At 37.1% G+C, this 25,359-nt stretch overlaps 4 protein-coding genes across 4 annotated transcripts in view; 3 read left to right on the top strand and 1 right to left on the bottom strand.

Moving 5' to 3' along the window:
* The window catches only part of tet1 (tet methylcytosine dioxygenase 1), a 35,821-nt gene extending 31,734 nt beyond the window's left edge, over positions 1–4,087 (top strand). Inside the window, exon 11 of the mRNA XM_028006801.1 lies at positions 61–4,087. Within this exon, the coding sequence (XP_027862602.1) occupies positions 61–1,085 (1,025 nt within the window). The 3' untranslated portion in view covers positions 1,086–4,087. The remainder of the gene's footprint in view (positions 1–60) is intronic.
* Positions 4,088–5,838: 1,751 nt separating this feature from the next.
* On the top strand, positions 5,839–13,436 carry eif4e1c (eukaryotic translation initiation factor 4E family member 1c). Its single transcript, XM_028007967.1, has 7 exons — positions 5,839–5,939; positions 7,892–7,977; positions 9,533–9,628; positions 9,943–10,006; positions 10,306–10,419; positions 10,523–10,662; positions 12,325–13,436. Exons 1-7 carry the CDS (start codon positions 5,922–5,924, stop codon positions 12,437–12,439), a joined length of 633 nt encoding a protein of 210 aa, XP_027863768.1. The 5' UTR covers positions 5,839–5,921; the 3' UTR covers positions 12,440–13,436.
* Positions 13,437–14,107: 671 nt separating this feature from the next.
* LOC114138593 (transmembrane protein 150A) lies at positions 14,108–20,714 on the bottom strand. The gene is made up of 7 exons (XM_028007966.1): positions 20,338–20,714; positions 19,443–19,490; positions 19,305–19,367; positions 19,146–19,213; positions 17,665–17,795; positions 16,955–17,132; positions 14,108–16,584 (listed from the first exon to the last, which is right to left on the bottom strand). The coding sequence occupies exons 1-7, from the start codon at positions 20,400–20,402 to the stop codon at positions 16,391–16,393; spliced, it is 747 nt and encodes a 248-aa protein (XP_027863767.1). The 5' UTR covers positions 20,403–20,714; the 3' UTR covers positions 14,108–16,390.
* A 403-nt stretch (positions 20,715–21,117) lies between these two features.
* LOC114138592 (NFU1 iron-sulfur cluster scaffold homolog, mitochondrial) lies at positions 21,118–25,183 on the top strand. The gene is made up of 8 exons (XM_028007963.1): positions 21,118–21,242; positions 21,705–21,787; positions 21,874–22,009; positions 22,735–22,801; positions 22,885–22,996; positions 23,078–23,141; positions 23,358–23,532; positions 24,506–25,183. Exons 1-8 carry the CDS (start codon positions 21,178–21,180, stop codon positions 24,572–24,574), a joined length of 771 nt encoding a protein of 256 aa, XP_027863764.1. The 5' UTR covers positions 21,118–21,177; the 3' UTR covers positions 24,575–25,183.
* Positions 25,184–25,359: the final 176 nt, after the last annotated feature.

Here is a 25,359-nt window from a genome sequence, read left to right as displayed (position 1 = left end):
ATTACAGAAATTATTTTATAACTGTGATAGAAAAACATGCAATTTGTTTTCCCCAAAAAGAGCCTCAAGGCTTCTACAGCTCTTACGGAGTACCACCGAGACCCACCAGTGTTGGCAGATCCACACCGGAGAGAAATCAAGCCACTGCTTACAGCCACAGCATCAGCAGCTGCTCTTCTCCAGGGGCCGGGATCACTTCGCAGCCGGAGGTCCTCCCCTCCAACCAGCACAGTGTATCAAACCTTCAGTTTAAGCATAATGGCGTAGCTGTCGGCTATCATAATGCTGGTGCCACTATGAGTGGTTTAACTCCAGCGTCTGGTGAGCAGGGTCCTTTACTAGAAAGTATACCTCCACAGGACATCAACAATGACTTTCCCTTTAAAGCTGAGCCCAGCGAGATGCACTGCTCCGCTCTGCACAGACTGTCCCCCTCCTCTTTCTCTGCCAGACCTACCTCTGAGGGCCTTTTCAGCAGGCTCAATGGACTTCTTCGGGCTGCAGAAAGTGTTGCAGGAGAGGTCAGGGGCCATGACTTCCCTCCAGGCCAATCTCTCCCCTTACAAGCCCCGCCTCTCGAACCGCAACAGGCAAAGCAGGAAGAGGTGTGGTCCGACAGCGAGCACAACTTCCTGGACGAGGACATTGGCGGTGTTGCTGTGGCGCCGTCACACGGCTCAATCCTGATTGAGTGCGCGCGCCGCGAGCTCCACGCCACCACCCCCATCCTCAAGCCAAACCGCCGCCACCCAACTCGCATCTCCTTGGTCTTCTACCAGCACAAAGCCCTGAACGAGCCAGGCCACGGGATGGCGATGTGGGACGCCAAGATGGCCAAGCGGGAGCGGGAGCGGGAGGAGGAGGCGGAGAGACTGAGGATGGAGGAAAGCGGGGGTATGGGGAAGAACAGAAAAACATCAGGGGCTGGGGAAGGAGAGGAAGACGAGGATAAGGAGACAGCGGAGACGAGAAGGGTAATGAATGTCCCGACACGGCAGGCTTTTACTGCGCCGACAGGCGGCGCTATCACCGTGTCTCCTTATGCACTTACGCATGTGACGGGCCCTTACAATCGCTGGTCTTAGTCGGCATGTTTCAACATACTCACTCGAAACTCCTACACCGTGGTTCTGCCTTACCTCATTCACCTTCAAACGGCTATTCTCATCGTCATCGTGTTGCTTTTTTTTAATTGTACTTTTCTATTGTCTGCTAACTTTGTCCTTCCTACAGTCTGGCATCTTTGGTGATGGGAAGGACCAAAGTTTGTTGGCTTTTTAACTGTGAGTTTCGGTGCTGGTTTTTAATGTAAAGACATGGTGCTTTGAAGCAAGATGTTTTTAAACTGGTTTTATACACATGATTTAGAACAAAAAAGATGTGATTATTTATTCTGATCATAACAATTTCTATTTAATTTCTGATATAAGCCTGTTTACTGCAAGATGTCTATGATACCCTGCTTTATATTGTACAGTAGGAGTGTACTTTGGTGCCATTCTCACTGTAACCTTGGTTTAGCAATTTTGTTACTTCACATAATTTTATTTACTACAGATTGTCACATGTAGCATTATGCATTTTCCTTCCACTGCCTCCGTCTTCTGTTGGTGGTTTAAAAAAATCTACTTTTTTCTTCATTTAGATATTTTATTTCTTTAATTCACAGCTATAAATGGCATATTAAGAAGCACTTTCCCTTAACTTAACTTGAAAAGCCTGAATTGTATGTGCTGACAGAGATGCTATACAGTAAATTTGACAGTTAAAAATTAACCATGTTTTATTTTACAGTATTTCTGCAATAATTAGCCTTTTATTCAGTTTGAGTACACATATTTAATGAAATTCTGTTCTCACCAAAGTAAGGAATCACGAGAAACTATCGAGATTAGGTTCTCAGTTCAACCAGAGCCGGTCCAAGGCTGTGTGAGGTCCTAAACAGAGTTATTTAGATGTGGGGACCCTTGTAGCTCTGCTAATGTCCCTTTGTTACTATTGTTAGCTAGCAAAATTTGCATGTTAGCTAAAGCCTAGCTTCTGGCCAATGAATGTGCATCCTTTGTAGCAGCAGATTGTGGGAGAGACCTTGAGCTAACATTTTAACTAATGTTAGCTTATCAAGAATTTCAGTAAGTTTGCTAGATTTCATTCTCACACTACATTAAACGTGGTCGACCACTTTTGTATAGCTTATCGCTTTACATAGATTATTTTCTTATATTTCTTTCTTACAATATTCACTTTTATTTTAAAAATAAAATATCTAGAGCTACAATTTAATATGGACACAGAAGTTAGCTGGTCAATGAAATTAGATCATTTTTAGCTTGATTGGTGATGTGGACGTAATATTTTATCACAGTATTTTGTTGCATTTATTTCGTGATGATAAAAACTTTTAAGAAAATTTATCACTGTGCTTTTGATTATACTTCTTGAATTGCATGCAGATCTAATCTGAACAAATCCTTTTCTCAAAGCACAATTTAACCACTACCACAAAGCCTGCTTCACCACAACAGTTATATTAATTAGAGCATTTGAGCTGTTTAGCAGTGCACAATATTGGATTGAGTCATATTTTGACACATGTGCAAAAGTTACTAATGCTCTTACAGATCCTACTGTAAGAAGAGAAAAAATAATTTAAACAGACAATGTAACAATACCAACTGACCGATTGCGAGGTTTGCTAAGTTTAATAATGAGAGGTTGTCCTTACTTTTGACAAAATATTCATAATTACACAAATGAAGCCAAGACAGAAGACTCTTGAGTTATACTCAGTGGAGACTCATTTGAGGAGCCGACCCAAAAGATCAGAATCTTTGAAAAGAGATGAACTCGCCCTCACTAGTTATGAACTGTACTAACCCTTCAGATTGTTACTATAAAATGCTAAAGGCAGAGAAAATGGACGTCTGCATTATATTTTTGCTTTGTATCAATTGCTCTCATATCTTAGATTGCTCATGCCTTGGGCCGGTTCTGGTATTCCACTCTTGGAAGAGGCGTCTTTCATAGGGAACAGGTGTGAATATAGGACTTCAAAATCTAACTGTATATTTTATTGGTGCTATCTTACAAGATGCTATAAATGTGTCAGATGTCAACACAACACCCTCTTGTTGTAAAACCACTTGAACACCATGTCGCACTCAAACAATTGCTTAAGATGTTTTTTCAAGTGCCCAGCTCTTGCGAAGACCTTTGTTTACATATATCTTTTTACAGGGTCTCAATAAAGGGGCTGGGAGTAGCTCCTGGGAATTTTTTGTACCCATTAAAGAGAAGCTCTTTATTTTTAGGAACTAAGATGATTGCAACTTTAGCACAACCCTTCACTCATATTCACACTAAGACAGATGGCATTACATGTTTATCTGAAACATTTGGCAAACTTGGTTTTGGTGCTAAAAGAAAAGATATCAAGGTGCAGATACTGAGTTAAACTGGTTCTAAACTGTATAAAGGTGCTTTTTCTAGAACTCGTCCTTGTCGGACGTGTTCAAACATTGTCTGTATCATTTCTTTTGTCAAATATTGACAGACAGGGGACAACAGGATGAAGCATTAATACGTTTTTCAAGTGCAAGTTTAAGGTGCATACTGGTGCAGTTTTTCATTTACAGTTTAAAAGTCTTCCACATTTAAAGATTTCTCCAGCAGCTCTTAAAAAATCTGAACCTACATGCAAAAAATAAATAAATAAATGAATGTAAACTGTTTGGAATCCACTGAATTTTAAACATCACACAATAAAATGAAAATTGTATTTTTAATTTTTTTTTTATTATTATTTCTTTTGAACGGACATGTTCTGTCCACATGAAACATTTTTGTAACGAGCACCAGCATTTAGACAGACTGTAAATATGTATGTGAACCACCATTGTTTTTACTGTACTGTTAAAGGTGTTTTAGACAATGGGTGATCTTGCTTATTTTAAAACTGAATTACTGTATGTTGCTAAAAGTATATCCAGTTTAGACTTGAGAAGAGACTAAATTTAGCATTCCTTTTACGGATGGCTGATCTCGTTCAGGATTGTGAAATAAAGTCATATTTATATTTTGGACCTCATCATGATTTACTCTTTGTTTTTGTTTCAGTTTTTCATGCTACCTTCAACAACACATGGCTCACTGATAAGTTCCAGTGTATTGAAATACAATTTTAACCACAACTTTACATACTGTTTATTTTTAATATTTAGTCATCTATCCAGTTAGGAAGAAAATATGTTATTTTTATTTGCTAAGTTACAGACTATTTGAGGAATTTACTTACAGTAAGGTCATTGTCTCTTTATGCAATTTGTGAAAGTTCACATGAAGCCGTAGGCTTCAAGTTGATTTAATACATTTCAGGGATGCACATTTGCAGACGTAGCGTAAGGCAACGTCACAACACACTGGTTCATGATGTGAAGCAATGTTTTTTTCTGTTTTAAGGCACAGTAATTGGAAAGGCTTTCAAATTATTTAATTTGAAAGCCAGGATACGCAGGATAAAGTGCTACATAGTGGAGATAGTCAAATCAAAACCTTTATAAAGTCACAAAAAGGATAAATAATCTATTCCAGAAAATTTATGGGGTGGTCATTGCTACCCTTGCATCTCCCTGTTGTTAATAAATGTATCCTCATCTGGTTTTGAAACATTCAACAGAATCATGCTACGAAGATGGGGATGCAAAGCGTTCCGGTCAGTGGTTATGTCAGCCAGGGGACAATATTTTACTAAATCTGTCTCCTGTGATTGAAAGATGAAACCAACAGATGGTTTCAGACTTAGATTTCTAAAAGGTCTCTTATATACACTGGAGCAGGATCATTTAAGGCTCTCAAAGAAAATGTTTAAATGGTTTCTAAAAAATGAACAAATTACCAGTCCTTTCATGAGATAAGTAATATACTTGCCAATTAAATAGTTTTTAATTGTAGGCACTACAGCAATAACTTAGGAAGGATCATAAGTCAGGTGATGTACACAAAATGTTTTTATCACATGTATAATGACAGTTGCTCATGACTTTTTGTCAACGTTAGTCCTCGTGGAAAGTATGATAATTTACTAAACCACATGTGACAAAGCTGCCTCTTACGGGTAATAACCAAGGAGGGAACTGAGCTCTAGGCACCAGGCTCCAAGTTCATCTGGTTCAAAGTAGTTTTGCATTACAGTGAAGAGCTTTTAGTCAAGTACAGACACATCCAGGACATAAAACTATCTATACACAAGGTAAGAGAGGTTCTAAATTGTGGCATCTATTGTAGATTTGTGATCAATGGTAGAAAATGAAATAACCAATTTATATTTTCAACATTTCAAGTTACATTTACCAGATTATACGTCAGTAAGTCACATTTTTGTGTCGAAATTGTGAAAAAGATAAATAATGTTCTATTTTAGGTTTGCGTATAAGCAGAGTTAAATTAAAATTTGTGTTCATAACTCTATGTAGAGACTTTTGTCGCCAAGTATTATTTCTCACTTATTCACTTATTGTTCACGATTACCAATCTAATAAACAGTTTTTTGGCTCACGTAAGTCGTTCCCCCAAAGAAATACTGTATTTCATTATTATTATTAATAACAATTATTATTATTATAATAGTCAATCAGTCCACGCCGATATTGTTAATGCGAAACATCGCCAATTACCCTAAATACAAGCGCCACGTTCAACGTGGAAACTTCGGAAATTAAATCCAACTACTAAAGCCGGGACTCAACGAGCCTCTCAATAATAACAATTATTATTATTATTATAATAAATAATAATAATAATAAATAAATAAAACTATGCGGAGCTTGATTATATCCTTAGATGACTCAAGTCAAACTGGAGCGGTGCGGCTTCCGTAGAGCGGATTGAAGCGTCGCACGGGCAGATCGTTTCTACAAGTCAAGATGGCGACATCGGAGCCGGTAAGAGAGACGAGACACAGATGAAAATAACCTACTGATGCGCGCCGAGAGGCTCGTTGAGTCCCGGCTTTAGTAGTTGGATTTAATTTCCGAAGTTTCCACGTTGAACGTGGCGCTTGTATTTAGGGTAATTGGCGATGTTTCGCATTAACAATATCGGCGTGGATTAGCGTTAGCATGCAGTGCAATGTGCCTGACTTTGTCGGTAGGGAGGGACTGATTGACTGAGCGTCGTTCATTCATACTTCGCCCAGTGGTTTGCCTTGCTGTTACTCGACATTAGACTCAAGGTACAGTGGTGGTCATGGCGGGAACATTTTTATTTTGCTCCCTTTAATTTATTGATGCAGCTTATGGCGCTAAAAACACGTGTGTATCGAGCTTCTAACTAGCCTAGCACGCCTGCTAAAACTAACGCTAGCAACCCTTAGTTGTGAAGTGAGCTAAGGTTTTATCTTTTTCTGGCACTTATTACGAGATTTATTGAATTTGTTTGATCTGTAGGTGTTATAAACGTTAATTTGGTGACTCGCGTTCAAATGTGTCCTTCAAAAATACAGCTTGAAATATATAATAATATTGTCAGTGTAGGGCCTATGAATGGCAGAAGTCTTCCATAATGCAGATATTAAAACCTTGCAGGTGTCTCAAGTTTCTGATTTTAAAAAAAATTTATTTAACTGATAAGTTTAAAATATCATCAAAATGTCTTTGTTCTGCTATTATCTCTCTACGTCCCTCCAGCAGCAGCAGTCAGAATGTGTTTCTGAGTTTATCATTGGCATTTCTTTTTAACTGGAGTTTATGCTAATACATATCCATGGTTTCAGCCTTGGCTCTGATGTGTCAAGTGGACATGTCCATGGCGCTGTCTGTGGTGCTGAAGAAACGAGATGTAGATGTTTACTTGAAGTTAACATCCACTATCTAATCTATCTTTCTAATTTTGAATGTAGGCACCCTGGTAAAAGGTAGCCGGTTTTCACTGTTTCTCTCATACAACTTATCTTCTTTTTCAATTTTACTAGTACACTTGATGTCTTAAGATATTGAAGTCATGAAAATAAAAGTTTGTCAACCCCTTACAGTAGTTTCCTACAGGCATAGAAGTAAACATAAACTTTAATAATCACTTGATTAGTACCCTTACAGTGGTTATGTCTGCTTTACTTTTATTTCTTCTTTTTTAATATTGCAAAATTAACATCGACCCAGTCTGTCTGTCCGTTCTGTTTTGCAACATCTTGGGTGCTCTGTCGTGTGAAATCTGCGGAACTGCTGAACATTCAGAACCACGTTTCAAATCACGTGATGAGACTCTTGGTCCTGTGTGAGGTTTGGCAATGACAATGGGCAAAATCTAAAAGAAGATCATAATGCAGATGGTGATCAAATCATGTAAACGTAGTGGATGCACTTGCAGCTCAGTCTGTGCTAATTTGGATTCACAAACCCCCATTTTGTTGAACGCAGCGAGTGGGTTAGTCATTCATCTGGAATGAATTATTTAATTTGTGGGGAAGAGGAGGTGTTGTCTTTATTTGTATCCTTATAGCTTGCCTCTGCCCTCCGAGGATTTTCTATGCTGTGTGAAGGACAACGTGAAAGTGAAATTCAGATTTTACACAATCTGATTATGGTTAAGAAATATTCTTGCACAACACAGAATCAGAAGCCAAGTTCAGAGCCGTGCTTTGAGAAACTTGCTTAGTCATCTCACTGTTTCATGTTGGACGTCTAAACTAGGTGACTGACTAAGTTGGCAGGATTTAAAGGCTAAATTGTTATTGAAAATATTATTAGTAAGTGTTACTCATTTTTTGTAGCTCTGATTAAAAAAATGTGTTGGTGCCTTTCTCGTCTGCAGTGCGTGCAAAACTAGGATTCATTCAGATTCATGAATTCTGTTTCCTCTGCAGCTAAATGATGTGTTTGTGTGTTTATCTCTGTAGAAAGCAGCTGAAACTGAAGATCAACAGGCTGATGGTCAGGTTGTTGCAAATCCTGAGCAGTATATCAAACATCCATTGCAGAACAGGTGAGAATCAAACGCACTGAGTTGAATAGGTAAATGTTGGAAAAACATTTTGAAAATCAAATTTGGACTGTTCTACTGAAATCATTTCATGTACAAATGAATACATTTCTTCCTCATTTAACTGAGTTGGTAAGTTAACTGCATCCTACTTGATGGACATTGCAAAAACATTTGCTAAATGTTATAGAGCAAACAGCAAAGCAAGAGTGAAACTTTCCTGTTTCTGTGGTGGGACTAAACACATTGTGTGTTTTAGTAATTCAAGCTTCAGGAACTTGGAACCTGTTTGCAATTTCTTTCATCTTGTTCTATTTTTTTTTGTCTCTTTAATACACATTTAAATCACACAATGAAGCTTAGCTACACTGTTACAACATAAGGAGACTTGGTAATCTCTTTACGTTTTAGTGTGGCAACATGATTTTCTTACAAGGTACTACTTGAAACTACCAGCTGCTTGAAAGTATGAAAAACATATTTTGCTTCTGAAAATGTGTTATTTTGGGAAAGTAAAAGAACATGCAAATATAGGTGCAGTTAAACAAGCCTTAAAAGAAATAAACAATACTATAGATTCATGAAATACAAAGTGGAGAAAATCAGAATGCAGATTTTCTTGCATTGAAGAAAATTTGATCTGTATTGTTCAGCCTCTCATAAAGAGATCAGATAAAGGTCGCATTAAGGCAAAAAAAATAAAAACTCAGAATTGGGTAATTTCAGGTTGCAGTATGAATGTAGCCAAAGTGACACATCAGACAACATCAATAACTATTGATTTGTTTTTTTTTGTTTTAAGTATTTGAAATACTGCCAAACTGGTGACATGACCTTTCTTGTTTTTTAACTGTGTTTTATCCACAGTTTTTTTTTTTATAGCAGTTATAAGATACGGTGACAAACCCTGAAACTGCTACTGCGCAAGTTACGCAACAGATTGTTGCTAAGTAACCAAGAGTGAGTGCATGAGTTAGTTGATGGCACTCACTTTGCTTAGCTAGCTGGAAAAGGTCGAGTGGCTAAAATCTTTACTCTGCCTACATCCCCCAGAATGCTGTGCGGTTCTGCATCGGAATCCAGTGAAATGATTGAACATTTTATCAGCTGTATTTTCTATTGACATTGATCATGTATCTATTGTGATATAAATCTATTGTTATTGGTTTATTGTCCAGCCTTACTACACAGTATGACTGGGTTTTACGCTGCTTATGGGTGGGTTTAATGAAACAGCTGTAGGTCGTGGGGGCACTGAGTTCGCCTGGTGTCCCCGGTCTGCCCTCGGCCCTCTCCCGGCCAGCCCCGCCCCTCCTGGGAACATATGAAAGAATAAATGGTCCCATTGTACACAAAGGCTGCGTTTCTAGTGCTGCCGATGGTTTTCTGCGTCCATGTGTGCTTTTGTGAGAAGCTGTTGTTTCTGCTGTGCACTGAGGTCATACATAAACCTCTTAAGACCAATTTGGCTCATAATATTAGATAAGAGGTACCGTATATCCTTTGCGAGAGAAGCAATAAATTGCCATGTGAACCTAAAATTGCTTCCTTTTTACAGATGGGCCCTGTGGTATTTCAAAAATGACAAGAGCAAAAGCTGGACGGAGAACTTGCGTCTCATTTCCAAGTTTGACACAGTTGAAGACTTTTGGGCGTAAGTTTCGTTTTTATGAAATGATACAAACTCTTACAAATACAATGTGGAATCATTTATGTCCATTTCAATAATGTACTGTGAACTGTTTCTGAATATTACAAAGATACTATTAAATATTTCCATAATAATATATTTTTTATGCTGAATATATGAAACCTTCCATCAAAATGCAAACACATACAAACCAGCAGGGCTGTTTTAAAGTCTTTATTTGGCTCCCGTGTTTGCAGCAAAAGAGGCTTGATATTTATGTTTGGATTTTTCTGAGTTTTGTTGTTTAATGTTAAAAATTCTTCTGATCTTTGTTGCAGACTATATAACCACATACAGCAACCAAGCAAACTTGGTTTTGGTTGTGATTATTGCTTGTTTAAGGTAAATCTACTTCTTCTTTTTTTCTTTTTGTCCATTTGTATGAATATTTTGTGCCTACAATCTGACATTTCTTCCTTGTTATCATCTGATAATGTTTTATTTATTATTTATTTATGTTGAAATAAAATAAGAGTGGGTATTATTTCACTTCCACAGTCTGGTTTTCATACATACTAGCATATCTGAAATCAGCTTTTTCAAATTAGGGACTTGAGTTTAAGAAGAGAACAAAATATGAATGCATCTGAAAGAAAGGGACACACTGTAGTATTTAATATAATTGTAATTATCTGTGCCAGGATGGGATTAAGCCAATGTGGGAAGATGATCGGAATAAGCTCGGGGGTCGATGGCTGATGACCCTCAACAAACAACAGAGGCATAACGACCTCGACCGCTACTGGATGGAAACGGTACCGCCGCTGTTTTCTCCTCAAAACGAATCCCTGTCATCTGATAGCATGATTTGTTTAGGAAAAGATGAATTGACCCACGTTGTCATGCTGAACCTTACAGCTCCTGTGTTTAGTTGGTGAGTCATTTGATGAGGCAAGTGAAGATGTATGTGGAGCAGTGGTGAACGTCAGACCTAAAGGCGACAAAATATCCATCTGGACAAGCAACTGCCAAAACAGGGAAGCCATCATGACGATAGGGTAAGAAAGAAAGTCACACCAATATGCAGGACTGTGCAAAAATATTCCTAATATTCCTAAAACTTGTTCACGTTTTTGCACATCACAACCTCCAGCCTCTGTCTTTTTTTATGTTTTATGTCATAGAACATCACAATTATTGTGATGTGGAAAAAACTGACCCTTGGGTCTCAAATCTTTATTAAATAAAATTCCGAAAAGTTGATGGAATATAATTAGGCCTGTCACAATAAACGATAAATCAATTAATCGTATGATAAATTAAAACTATCAACTTCATTTTAATTATCGGCATTATCATCTCTTCCGGCCTTTTTCTCTTTCTGTTGATGACACTGAATAAATAAAGGCTCAACTCTGGTGCTCTCCACCGACTCCTCCCTTCCTCATTTCCTTAGTGTAAAGCCCAGCGCACATGACACGATCTTAGAGCTGTCGGCCATTTTCAAAACCTGACAGACCACACATTAGCCGACAGAAATCATAGGTATAACTGTTCGATCGGGTTCGTTCCTGCCGTGTGGTGTCCAACAATGGACACAAAATAATGACTACAAGTTCAGTTAACTAATTTTAAAACCAGGCATTAATCAATGCTTTACTACAATCTACCTGCAATGCATGTGGCTAGTGTCAGCGTAAAGTCCTGACTGAATGAAAGTCATTAGAACCTATTTACGTCACGTTAACGAAGAACAGCTGAAAAGTTACCGGGTTTATCAACTGCGGTAGCAATTTCGCTCCAACTCCTCCCCTTGTCATTTCTATATTCTTTGCACGAAATGTTGAATAAACATTAACATTGTTTCCACATATCATCTCCTATGTCTGCTGGACTTGGTTGCCACGTCAGCTGTTTGGGATTCCCCTCTGTAATTTCCCCTCAGAAAGCATGGAGGAGAATCTGTCACATTCAACAGGATGCGTTAAAGCTCCCAGTCGGGGAAAACACCTGATTTGGATCAGAGGCCAGGAAGATCTACCATAACACACTACAGAATGATCGGTTACGAAATCGTAACGACAATCTTAGAACGACCAACGTTCTAAGATTCTCGTAAGGGGAAAAATAGGGGCAAAAAATTGTGTAGTGTGAATTATTGCATCAAGTAGTTGGATATGCTCATCTTCTCTATTTAAATTTAATTATTACTGAAGGGCAACATAGTATACAGACTTCATAATCTGCACTCTTTTGGTTAAATGCAGTACTTATTTCCACTTTGGCTTTATGTTGTTTAGGTTTTATTTAAGTACATTTTTTATTAATGGAGACTGAGAATCCATTTTATTTTTGTTTTTGGTTGTTTTGTTTATTTTGTTTATCAGTTCCAGTGTTAAGTGTTCTTTTGAAAATAAAGTGTATCTATCTTTGGCAGGAAATCGCATGCATTATTACATAATTTCCATTAAGTCAGTGTAAATAAGTCTTCAAACAATATTATCGTTTATCGCAATAATTTTTGAGACAATTAATCGCTTAGCAAAATTTGTTATCGTGACAGGACTAAATAGAATTATATCACACCTTATATTGGTCTAACATGAAATCTCAGTGAAATGCATTGAAAGTTGTATTTTTTATGCGACTGGTGTTATAGTGCTTGATTCCAACGACCATTAGGTGGTGACTGTGAGCTTCTTTTCCTTGTCTCTCTACAGGCAACTTTACAAAGAGCGGTTGAACATCCCTATAAAAGCCATGATTGGCTACCAGTCACATGACGACACATCCAGTAAGAGCGGCTCCACCACCAAGAACATGTACTCTGTTTGAAAACCCTTCCCCCTGTTTCAACTTGCTGTAGATTTAAACATTTACCAGTCTGCATCATCACATTAACTTTTTGAGTTGTCAACTACTATAGTGTATTTTCCTTTTATTGCAAACAAATATTGTTTATAGTGTGTACAGTCTGAGCTTCCCCCCAACACAAGGAGTTATTAGAACCAGGCTGGCTGGAGAGTCTGCCTCAAGATGTCTTAAACGAGCAGAAGAACACAAATAATTTCCTTTTAGAGTTGAGGAGTTGTGTTACTTGTATAGTGACCTCCCACAGCCATGCTGAGAGCAAGCTTTTTTCAGCATTTGACTACTTTGAGTTGGGAAAGAACCCCCTTAACCTTTTAAGGCCTTGTGTTTTTCTCATGCTGAATGTGTTTCTTCTCCCACAAGAAAATATCTAGACACATTTTTGTTACACAGAATAAGTTTTAAGGACAGTTTTTAACTTGATTTACTCAGAGCATGAGGTGGGCTTTCAGGTGCATCAGCATGAAGAATTTACAGTACATTATAGTTCGGAAAAGCTGTTCGGTCGCACTCCAAAGTGGAAGGTTTGAATTTTAAGGCCATTTGTTACTTCAGCCATGCTGGAATTGTGGAATATTGCTTGTAGTACTTCTTGTTTTGTTTTCTTCCAGTTACATTTATTTATAATGTATGGATTGCAGTTACTTAGTTACAACGATAAAACTTGTTTTATTTTTCTTTGGTTACAGTTTATAGTGAGGACTACTGCATATAGATTACATTTTTCCCATGTACCATACAGTAATATTGCTGATAGAAGGTGTGCTTTTTCACTGTTCTCTTCCTAACAGCAACTGTAGATTATGTCGCACTCCTCAATTGATGCGAAAGAAAGATGATATTCATTGTGAAATGACTTTGCTCATATTGTATCTTTATTATCTGTAATTCCAGGATGTATATTACCTTCTTTCAAGTAAAGGTTAAGTGCTTTGCATTAAACCGCAATATTGTCACTTTTGTGAAGAGTTTGAGTTTTCAGTGATTCAGCATTAAACCCAATGTAACAAAATAGGATTACGGTAATTTGGGTAATTTGCTTGTGAACAACTGCAACAAGTCCAAAAGCCTTACAATAAATTGTTTAATGGAAACTTGGTGATGATAAGATGCCACCCTTAGCCGTAGTTTGCAAACTACGGGTACACGGGGAAAAAAAGGATTTTGAGAATGTTTTTGTCACTCATTTCAGAAAGTGAGTCCCATTCATACATTTATTACAGGAGTTAAATATTTGATTATGGTATATTTTTTAATTCAGGTGCTTGAAATCCTTGAAAGTGCTTGAATTTCAATTGGGTGTTTCCGAGGTATGGAAAGTGCTTGATATACAAATTGGAAGGTTTGCTAATGTTTGATTGGAAAACATCATTTATAATTGAAACCAAATATTTAACCCTGTTATGTATTGTAATTTAAAGTCAGACACACAGATGACAAAACTCCAAATTTTCATCTCTGAAAATTTTAATATTACACAAATTAAAAAAAATTTTTTAGCCACACCATATGCTGAGGCAACAGTTGTCAATGCTGCTCTCCTGGGTATGGTTCAGGTCATTTGCTGCATGTCTTCTGTTAGCTGGACTCTTGTCCAGCTACTGTTGAATAAAGGTCGATAGTACCAAAATCCATCTTTAAAAAAGCACATTTTTAATGTATGTATGCTATGTAATGTCCACATTATGGCCTACACAGTCATGGGGAAGACAGGTGACACCCTCCACAAGGACATTAAACAAAAGGGTCTTGCTAAAGGAGCTGGTTGTTCAGAATGCTGTATCCTTGCATATTTATAGAGAGTTGCCTGGAACAAAAAAATGTGGTATGAAAAGGTGAACCAGCAACAGGAATAACTGCAGCCTTGAGAGGATTGTCGGGCAAAATATTTATTTAATCATCACAGCTCTGTATAAAGACAACTATTATAGAATTTTGACGCTTCCTACAAGCTCTCATGTTACTAAATGACCTGACGTTTTCAGCAAGACTGAGGACACTTATGTTGAAAAAGAACAAATGAAGAATAGCTGAGGAGCTGGTTATTATGGGTTAAAGATAAGTAAACTCCACATGAGGAGATTTTAAATTGTTCATGGTTTTGGGCAAACGACAAAGTCACCCATGTGTTTAGGAATTTAAACACAATAAAACACCTTCAGAGATCTTAATCTAATTTTATTTATAAAATAAAAGTCTATATGGGAACGATAATTTAGCATTTCCAAGATGACTCCTGGTTTTATGTTTTTCCAGCATGGTCGTCCCTTTAAACTAGTGAGAAAAGCAAGGAGGACTTCACCACAGTATTTTCCCTACTCAGTAAAGTCAGTCTTGGAACACCTGATCAGATATAATCAGGTAATGTCATGGAAGGGACAGACAACACCTTCTGTAAAGGAGGTGATGACGTCTGTGTGTTTTCAGTGAGAATGAACCGCATAAGTCTTTATTCAAAAACGTCACTCAGTCAAACAGGATCTTTGGTAGTTACAGGGACTCCGCCCTTCGATCCAAGAGCATCATAGTCTAACCTGTCTATCAGCACAACACATGTAATGACTTCTTAATTCTATTAAAGTGCCTAAACGTCATGCCTGTACCGAGCTACAAGAGAAAATGTGTTTGTTGGTACACGCTGTCCACATTCTAAAGGTTATTGCACTAAAAAACACACAGGCTTAAACCATTTCATCAAAGCCAGATGACTTGGGTAAATTATTTCTGGTGGGTACAGTTGACACAGCTGTGAAAAATTATTCACAACCCTGTTCACATTTTGCTATGGTACAACCACAAATTTTAATGCGTTTTATTAGGGTTTTACGTGATAGACCAACAGAAAGTACTACATAATTGAGAAGTAGAAGGAAACTGAGACAAGGTTTGCAAATTTGTGGCAAAGTGTGACATTTGTGTTCAGGCATTCTCACTTTTATTCCCTACATAAAATCCAGAGCAAGCAATTACCTCTGAAAGTCTCCCAATTAGTAAATGGAGTCCATCTGTGTGAAAGTCATTCTCAGAATAACTAAAACCTGCTCTGAAAGCTTTTGAGGTTTGTTAGAGAACATTAGTGAAGACCAAGCAACACAGCAGACAGATCAGGGAGAAAAGTGATGAATCTCATGCTTGAAAATGGAACAGATATTGCACAACATTAAATTCACAAAAATATGACAATCCATCTAAACTGGCGAGTTCGGCAAGGAGACCATTAATCAGTCACACAGCTACAGTGGAATGGTTTGATCAACGCACAGTTAAAGGTTAGAACGGTCCAGTCCAAATCAAGACTTTCATTCAAAGAACAATCTGTGGCAAGATTTTAAATTTCTTATCAATTCAATCTGACTGAGCTCGAGTAATATCGCACAGAAGAATGGGTAGAAATTTTTATTTGTAGACGTGGAAACCTCGTAGAGCCGTACCACCAAAAGTGTTGTGGCTGTAAATGCAGTGAAAGATTGTTCTACAAAGTGCTGGCTCAGTGCTTCTCAATACCTTTGCACACTGCATGTTTCAGATTGGGGTATCATATAAAATCCCACAAAAAAAAAGAAGTTTATGGTTAATGTGACAAAAAATGAGAAAAAGTTCCAGAGAGGGAATGATTTTGACAGGCATTATACCATCCAAGTATGTGATTTGTTCTGTTGCTGTTAAAGTGGGAGAGTTTTAATAAATACATTACCTAAGATACAGAAATGCCCAATTTAAGGAAACTTTTTTCAAGTAACAGTTGAGCTGATGAAACAAAAGTAAACGCAATCCAAGCCATCAAAGACTAAAACGATAAAATAATATAAAACACTATTGAACCTTCAGCCAGGGTCCAGCCAGTGTGGTTACTGATGTCCTACGAAGTCTTTCACTGCTGTTTGTGCTTTCCTGCTGGAACCTGGCCGCCTTATATCAGGACATGGACAATATCAAGGGCTTTTCCTCCTCGCGTTTGGTCAGCAGATTTGAAACCATGAAGGATGAGAAGAAGAAAAACTCCACTGTGTAGGTGAGCTCAAACATCTGCAGGTTGACACTGAGGGTCCACTCGAAAACTGCAGACAGGAGGTTGTAAATGTACTCTTCCTGGACGAAAAAAATGGTATCTGCAGGTTGTCAAGTTAAGGATCTGAAGGACAAATTCAGACGATCACTGGAAAGATTGTTAATGACTGAATTGATGAAGGATTAAATATCTTTTTTTATTTTTATTCACTCCCTCACTGACCTGCCTGGGGAAGATTTCATGCTTCCTTCTTGTGTCGTGCAAGCTGCTGTAGTCAGTCCCACTTAGTAAACACAGTTGCACTGCAGACCTATAAAGAGCTTTGAGGCTATAACTTAGGTCTGACTGTTATATTCTGCCTTCAGATATAGTTTGAAATCATCAAGTTAAATTATTGTATAATCGTGCAAATGATAAGCATTTCTTTACCAAACAAAGCCGATGTGGCATCAGACACTCCAAAAGGATACAGCAGACAGTCACAGTGAACTGAACCACTGCGAAGAAGACGCGCAGAGGGAAGAGGAACCTTTCGAACCCGGTCAGAACACACTTCCCCGTCAGGGCGCAGAGCAGGATGGTGTAGAAGCAGGCACACGTGAAGCTGACAGCGGCTCCGAGGTAGTGCAGGAGAGTTACATCACCTGGCTGTGGAGAGCAGTAGCAGGTTTTTCATTATGAAAACAGAGACACATTCTTCTTTAATTGCAGTTAATTATTAATTCTCTACTAATGCTATTAGTAAATTATTTTTTTTCCCTTCTTGCTGTTCAGCTCAGTCTTTTCCTTAGTGGAAAAAAAATTAAAAAGAAGGCATGTGGTTGGCTCGGTAGTGGAAAATAGCAGATCGTTTAATGCTCCTGATGGTAACAGGTTTTCAATACATAAGTCTGGGTTCAAAAGTAAAACACTGGTTTCTGTGCAATATTATAAGCTGTGTAAGAGATTACAATATGCCTCCTGTGCTGGAAATCTTTATAGTGCATAAAGCAAATAGTGACCTGCCTTTATTTGCTCTTTCAACACAGGTGTAAACTGAAACAGTTCCACTTTAATATAAGGTAAGTATTCGTAGGATAAAATCTTTTTGTACAATTCATCCTTCCGCATAGCAGCCCCAGGGGGTTTTCTGCTCACTTTTACACCGCTAAATTCTTGTAGGAAGTAAAGCACTGCTTACATTGCAGTTTCCAGCAGCAAAGGCCCCGGCGCCTGCCACAAGCCCAAAGGCTAACGCTATTTTGCTCAGCATGGAATGGCACACGTGTTTCTCCATTATGTGGGCATGATGGAATACGGTGAACAGCACAACTAAAGACAAAAACAGGATTAGCATGACACATATTGGAACATGCACCATACCACCTACAAAGTACAAAGTATGAATACAAAGTATTCATACCCCTTTGACTTATTTGTTTTTTGTATCATGTTGGGTTTTTAGTGAGTAGTCCATAACCTCAAAAGTGTCACATGTATTTCTATTCATTTCTTTTCAATTAGATGCACCTAATAAAACACAAGTACAGTACCAGATATCTTTGAGAATCACCTAGTTATTAAATATATTATATATGTGTATCATTTAATCTCAGTTTAAATCCAGTTGCTGTGTGAAGGCCTTGGAGGTTTGTTAGAGAACACTAGTGAACAAACAGCAACAAGAAAGACAGAAGATAAGATATAGAGTTAGTTTAGGTTATAAAACAATATCCCAAACTCTGAATGTCTCACTGAGCTCTACTTAAGGCAGCATCTGAAAACCGATCAAGGGTTTCACACCTGCAAACCTTCAAAATATGGCTGTCCACTCCCACTGACAAGATGAGCAAGGAGAGCATTTGCTATCCGTAAATTTGGTCTTTGTGTTAAATGGAAAAGAAAATGGCCATTCTCGAAAGAAAGCTAATAGGAAATCTGGTTAGCCGCAAACATGTAGGAAGTGGTAGACAATTTGGTCAGATGAGAAGTAAAGTTAAACTTTCTGCAAACACTGTGTCCGAAAATTAACAGTGAACATCAATGAGAGAATGCCATCTCATGATGAATACATGGCTGAGGCATGTATCAGCTCTGAGGCAGCATCAAGATAAGGGGAGGTTTTTCTTTAGTTGGGACAGAAAAGCTGGTCAGAACTGATGTAAGGAGCTAAACATAGAGAAATGCCAGAAGAAAATCTGTTAGAAACGGCAAAAACTCTGAGGCAGAGGCTCGCCTCCCAGGAGTACAATGACTCTAAACATACAGCCAGCATAATCCTACATAAAGAATAGAAATGGTTTAGGTCAACGCACGTTCTTGTGTTACAATGGTCCAGTCAAAGTCCAGAATTAAATCCCTTTTTGGCAAAGCTTGAAAACCGACATTCACTCAGTCTGACAGACTTGAGCTACATTTCACAAAAGACTGGGCAAAAATTTCAATTTCTAGATGTGTGAAGCTAACACAGATTACTAAAGTACTTGCTGCTGTAATTATGCTGTTTTAGATAGTTCCCCACCAAAAAATGAAATGCCTGTTTAATTTTCCTCTCCCTTTAATTAATTTTAATTGAAGAACTTTATGATTGTGAAAAATGGATGAATGAAAAATGTCATGGGATGTGAATACTTTTTAAGGCACCTTACATGTGAAGCACAGACATTTTGCTGCTGAACTCACATAGAAAGGTTCCCGCGTTCATTGTTGCTGAAAACAGCGAGCTTTCTGGAGCAAAGGTGCCACTTCCACTGGAATAAAAAAAATCATGTTTTATTATTTATGTTAATGATTCAAGCCATGGGAATACAAAACAAGACATTAATTCTCCAGACTTTTCACCTTATTGTAGGAACAAAGCAGCATCCTATGGTCATGTTCCCTCGACAGACATTTTTACCACTCCTACAAAAGACATCGAGAACTTATTAGTTAAGACTTTAAAAAAAAAAGTTAAAATACAAATGATACTCAACTCACCAATCATTGAGCGAACACACATGATTGTTGGAGTAGGCCATGCCATATCTGAAAAAAATTGCATAAGTGATAAATTTAGTTATATAATATCATGGTTGAATTCCAGCTTTAATTGGATTTAATAGTTAAATTACTGCCAAGAAGGTTTTGTAAAGGTTTCATTAAAGCACAAGTGTCTTCTTACTTCTTTTGTATCAAATTCAGACTTATTAAACCAGCTTATTCATTTATTCAGTCTATGAAAACTTTAAACCAGAGTAAATTAACAAAATATTTTGTCTCTCAGTAAATTTTACTGCTAAAACCGAACACAAAGAAAGACAGAATAGAGGGGGGGAACACCACTCCGCCACAACTGACTTTTAGAGTTTAATTATTATCAGTATGAATAACAAGGAAATATCTCTAGGTTTTTCTTGCTCACCCAGTGAGCACACCCTGGCACCCTAAACAAGCCAGGTCACATATTTTCATCTCACCATCTCAAGGATACACGCAACTCACATCTGACTAAATTTGTGCCTTTGTGTTGGTTTTGTCTGATTTAGACAACTTTTTAAAGATTATACGGTGCCTCATCTGCACAGAATCATGCCAGAGTTATCTGTTATAAATATCAGTCCTTCAATGTGTTTTTATTTTTCCTATCCAAGAATATATAATCTGTATTGTCGTCCTGGTAACCATGACGTGGTTTTGACATGCTGCCTTTTGTGGAATCTGTCATTTTATCAGCAGAAAGCTGATCAGAAGGTGAAAAACAAACAAAACTGTTGTAAACTTGCCATTTAATGCCAATACACACAGAGCAGCAGAGACAGCAAGCTGTAAAAATGAAATGTTGCCTTTTAACCAGGATGTAAAGACATTAGAGACATTGTCAATAAAGACTTACATGCTCCATGTTCCAATGAAGGACACCAGTGTTAGGGAGATGGGAAGGATGATCCAGAGCACCATGTCTCAGGGTTAAGGAAGAAGAATAAAATTAAAAACAAGGATTCCTGACGTCTTCAACACACTCGGTGTCAGACCTCTTCAGAAGTTTGTGGATTCCTCATGGAGCCAGCATTAAATGCCCAGGTAAAAAATTCATCACAAAACCCCTCAAAACCTAGGTGGTAAATAAATGCAATGCTCCTTTTTTAATAAGCTGTAATTCTGGTGTTGTTAAAGTAAGTCCTCCACAATCACACAATCAAGAGCACAGAGCTGCTTTATATGAGCCTCCTTCTGTTTGTCTCTGCCACTCCTCTGAAGCACCACCTTATTCTGAGAGAAGAACATTGGGAAACACTGGGTTGGCCTTCTTTCTTTAACCACATAGTTTGTATTATTTCAAAGACTCTCTGTAGGCTTTGTCATGTGGAAAGTTTTTTATTGTTACAAATGTATAAAAGTTTGGTAGGTGAACACCAGCTTAGGATTGTGCCCCAAAATACTATACTTGCTCAACTTTTCCTGTAAATCAGTGATGAAAAAAAATGTAATGATCATCTTTCCCTTTGTATTTGATTTGGTATTAACACACATTACATAGATAGATAGATAGATAGATAGATAGATAGATAGATAGAATTTTTTCCCCAACAGTTATTATTATTATTTATTTATTTTTACGTTTACTGCCCTACAGTGATTTTTAATTTAAAATAAAGCATAATGATGACAGACTGCTCTGATCAGGCATGTGTGACTTGGACCAAATGGGGTCCTCAACTTCAAAACAAACAAAATGTCGGCGCACATCAGATGGGGACTTCAACGGTTATTACGGGCCCGAAACAAAGCTCTCTTCAGGTTTGACTTGTTTTACCTGTTTTTCATGGTGTGTTAAATGTGTTATCTAACTGATATAACAGATGTAATGCGTAGCAAAGGCCTGTGTAACGCCTACCATTAGCCGCATCTTTGTACGTGGGAGATTTAGCAAGCTAACTACCTAACCACGAAGCAATCGACCGTATTAACGCGCAAATTCATTTGTGTTTATATCAGAACTGATTTAAAAATATTTTAAGCCCTGTAATATCACTTTGTAACATTTATGTTATATGTTCTTGACAATCTAAAGAGTTTAAGTTACCGGCTAGTAGTCAGCTAGCACAGATTGTCGGGCTTAGTATGAGCAGAATTATTTTTCTAGCCTTTATTATTATTATTATTAATATTATTTTACATTCGAACCTTACAACTAAAGAGTGGTCGTCATGTCTCCCAGCTAAAAAAAAAAGTATGACAAACTTTTCACGTTTCTACCAGGCTACCAGATCGTTCACAGACCACAGTATTAAGCTTCAGGGGAGTTCAGAGTCAGCCAGGGACAGGAACTACATACTTCTCAGGTGAGACACCACAGACTTTATCATCCCGTCATTCAAGTAGAAAGTGTTAAACCCAACCACGCAGCTTGTTTTGTGACGTTTTTCAGCGAGGAACCTGTCTATCCAGACTCAAGAAACTCCAAACCCAAAAAGCTTGAAATTCCTCCCAGGGAAGCCTGTGCTTGGAAGCGGTACGCAGGACTTTCCTTCTCCGAGCTCAGCTGGATCTTCATCTTTAGCCAGGTAATGGGTCAAATATACTGCTGTACTCTGACACACTGGTTCTAAATAGTATGCCCAAAACACAAAATTAAATAACACAATAATATAGTATTCAAGTTGAATCAATAATTATTCATATCACTATTAACACTTCTGATGACCAGCAACTGAATTAATTATGTTTAATGTTAGAACACTAAAGCAATGATTGAAAAACTTTTTTTTTTTTTTAAAAGAGACAAAATACAAACATAAATTGCACATTTTAAAATACACTTGCATTATTTGTCAAAAGCATACAGTATGTACACACATTAAGCAAAAATAGTAATCAGCTGCCTTTACTGTTCATTGGTTCTTCTTCTTTCTGCTGCCAAAATATCCCCAGCCTGTCCAGATATAAACTACTAAATCACTCAATGTTAGAGAAGTTTAACATTTGGTTCACCCATTTTGCTGCCATGTGTAAAGATCAAAGCAGCAGTCCAAGTAAAAACCCGAGAATAGTGTTTTTTGGGGATTATTGCCAGGTCATAATTTTAATGCTGTGGCTGATTGAGTATGATCATTGCTGTCCTCATTTTGACTCTGTCAGGATCAATGCCCATTACATTATAACCAGATATACTGTAGTGCTAAAGATTAAATATTATTAGTACTTGTCTGGAAAAAAACACAACACGCTGGTTATGACTTTAATGTGTTTCTATTTTTACTCTTTAACAAAACATTTGTGACTCCTTCAGGGACCTGTTTGAAATTGAGGGAGTGAAAAGTGTGTTCTTTGGCTCTGACTTCATTACTGTCACTAAAGTAAGCACTAAATATACAGTTCATCTCAGTGAGAGTATTGTTTGTAAGGAGGATCACACGAGATGTCTTATTTTTACTGTCAGACAGATGAGGATGTGGCGTGGACGGACATTAAGCGGCATGTTTTAGATGCTATTTCCAAGTTCTTTGAGAGTGGGGACCCAATATCAACAGGAGCCGTGCACCGTGAAAGCAGTGAGTTTTTGTTTTTGGCCAGGTTGTGGCTTGTATGAACACTTTGACATTTTACAATATTTTATGCTTCCTTTGGAACAGCTCTTTCTGAAGATGATGATGATATTGTATCTATGATAAAGGAGCTTCTGGACACCAGAATTAGGTACAAAACCTACAAACTTGTCACTGTCTGCATGTACGTATCTGTTTCACCCAAGTAAATCACTATGTGATTATATAGATATTGATAAGAAAAGAAAAAAAGATACATGTCCTGCTGACAGTTTTCCTTCTGCTGTTATGAGATAAAATTCTTAATCAGTCTGTCCTCCATGCCTCTGTTCTGATTAAATGTGTGTTATCTCTTTACCTCACAAAGACCTACAGTGCAAGAGGATGGAGGCGACGTCATCTATAAAGGCTTTGAGAACGGCACCGTAAAGTTAAAGCTGGTTGGATCCTGCACAGGATGTCCCAGCTCGACGGTTACTCTGAAAAACGGAATTCAGAACATGCTGCAGTTCTATATACCAGAAGTGGACAACGTGGAGCAGGTGTTTAACTAAATAACTTTTTTTTTTCACCTGCAATTTGGGTTTGTGTGTGAGTAAAAAGCAGTTTGTACTTTTTTTTTAATAGTTGATACAATATAACTATTTTTAAAAGCTATTTTATGGGCACACAAGAAGTTTTTTATATAGATATTTTAGTAATGGCACATTCATGAATTAAAAGCAACCTTAGCAAAAGATATCATTTCTTTCAGATACAGACCCATTACATTACTAAAAGGTTCGTTTATTTCAGTGACACAGTTCATAAAATTAAACAGATTATATATTTTTTTTACTTTTAGAATGATGTTTTAAACTTTTATTTTTGTTACATTTTCCCACTTACAGATAATTAAAACATGACATTTAAGATTGAAATATTACATCATACCAATGGAAACGTTTTAAAAACAAAACATGGGCTTAATAAAAAGTGTGTTTAATACCTTTTAATGCTATACATTAAGACAATAACAATACAATAAATGACTTATGATGTAAATTCATAATAAAATGAATTTAACCAGTATTTTTGCCACAGAGGAAAGCAGTAGAAACGTACTGTTCAACTCAATAAGAACACGATATTTATTAAATTCCTTGCCTTAAAATTCTTTAATCTAGTTGAACCTAACAATAACTCTGGGACTAAAGATGTGAAATAACTGTGATAAGCAATTAATACTTTGTTTATTACTATATAAGTTTAAATGAGAATGTGGTTACAACAAAAGCTGCACCAACATTCATTCGTTCAATAAACAATAAAGAAATGATCAATTGCAAGTTTAAAGTTACATAAATTAAAAACAAAGCAGCATACAAACCACTATCAAACATATTTTTTAAATTATTAAAGGGGGGTTACATTTGCTCTAAAATTTTTGTCTTACCACTTTCTTATATGTTTAGGTCTTATAGTGTAAGGCAACACAGTCACAATTACATTACTAATGTTTCATCTTTTGCCTAGGTGGAAGACGAAGTGGATGAAATTAATTCAAAGGTTTTTGAAGAAGTGCAGCGTAAGCTACAAGAATAAGAACGTCAGCGACAAACAACTTGCTTATGAATTCTGTCAGAAGAGAAATATCTGTAAACATGTGAGAAAACAGTAATTCTGTTGTTGCTCATACTGAATGAAAAACATGCAGAGAGAAAATTATTTCCAGAGTTTCTTTTGCCTCTGATCTAAATATTCTTACTGTAATTTGCATTAATATACTTTATGCCCCGTTCCTAAACAAAGATGACATACTGTATACAGAAAATGTTGTTTTTGTTGCTATAGAAAAGTTTTTTTTCTGATTGTTGTAAATGTAGTGTTGTATTTATTTCTTATAAATATTGTACATTAAGAAAGAATATTTTGCTAAGATGATGACGATGATTTTGTGAAAGTTGATGACAGTGGTTTATTTCCTCCAGGAAAATTAGCCAGTTATTTGCATTTGCTCCTGCTTCAAACATTATAAAAGAAGGTTAAACTTAGGAAATTATTACATTATTTAAATAAATGAATGGAGAAAAATGATTAGATTATCTATTGTGTGATAGTCGGTTTATCATATGATACCCCAAAAGTTATTAATATGCATTGTGTTCCACTTTGTAGTTTTACTATATCACATTAAAATTTACTTTGACTGTTTTTCTATTGTGTCTATCCCTCATCTCAGATGGTTTATCATGAAGAAAAATGAGCTGCACAGAATTTTTTTAAAAACAGCAGACTGACTGTGAGAGCTGCAGAGTAAAGTAATACCTATGTGACAATGAAACAGCTGATTTTGATAAGAACATGAATGTAGTTTCCTCAGGATTTAT

The sequence above is a fragment of the Xiphophorus couchianus genome, chromosome 22, assembly GCF_001444195.1.
Source record: "Xiphophorus couchianus chromosome 22, X_couchianus-1.0, whole genome shotgun sequence".
NCBI classification, from domain to species: Eukaryota; Metazoa; Chordata; class Actinopteri; order Cyprinodontiformes; family Poeciliidae; genus Xiphophorus; species Xiphophorus couchianus.
This window is presented reverse-complemented; position numbering and strand designations above follow the sequence as displayed.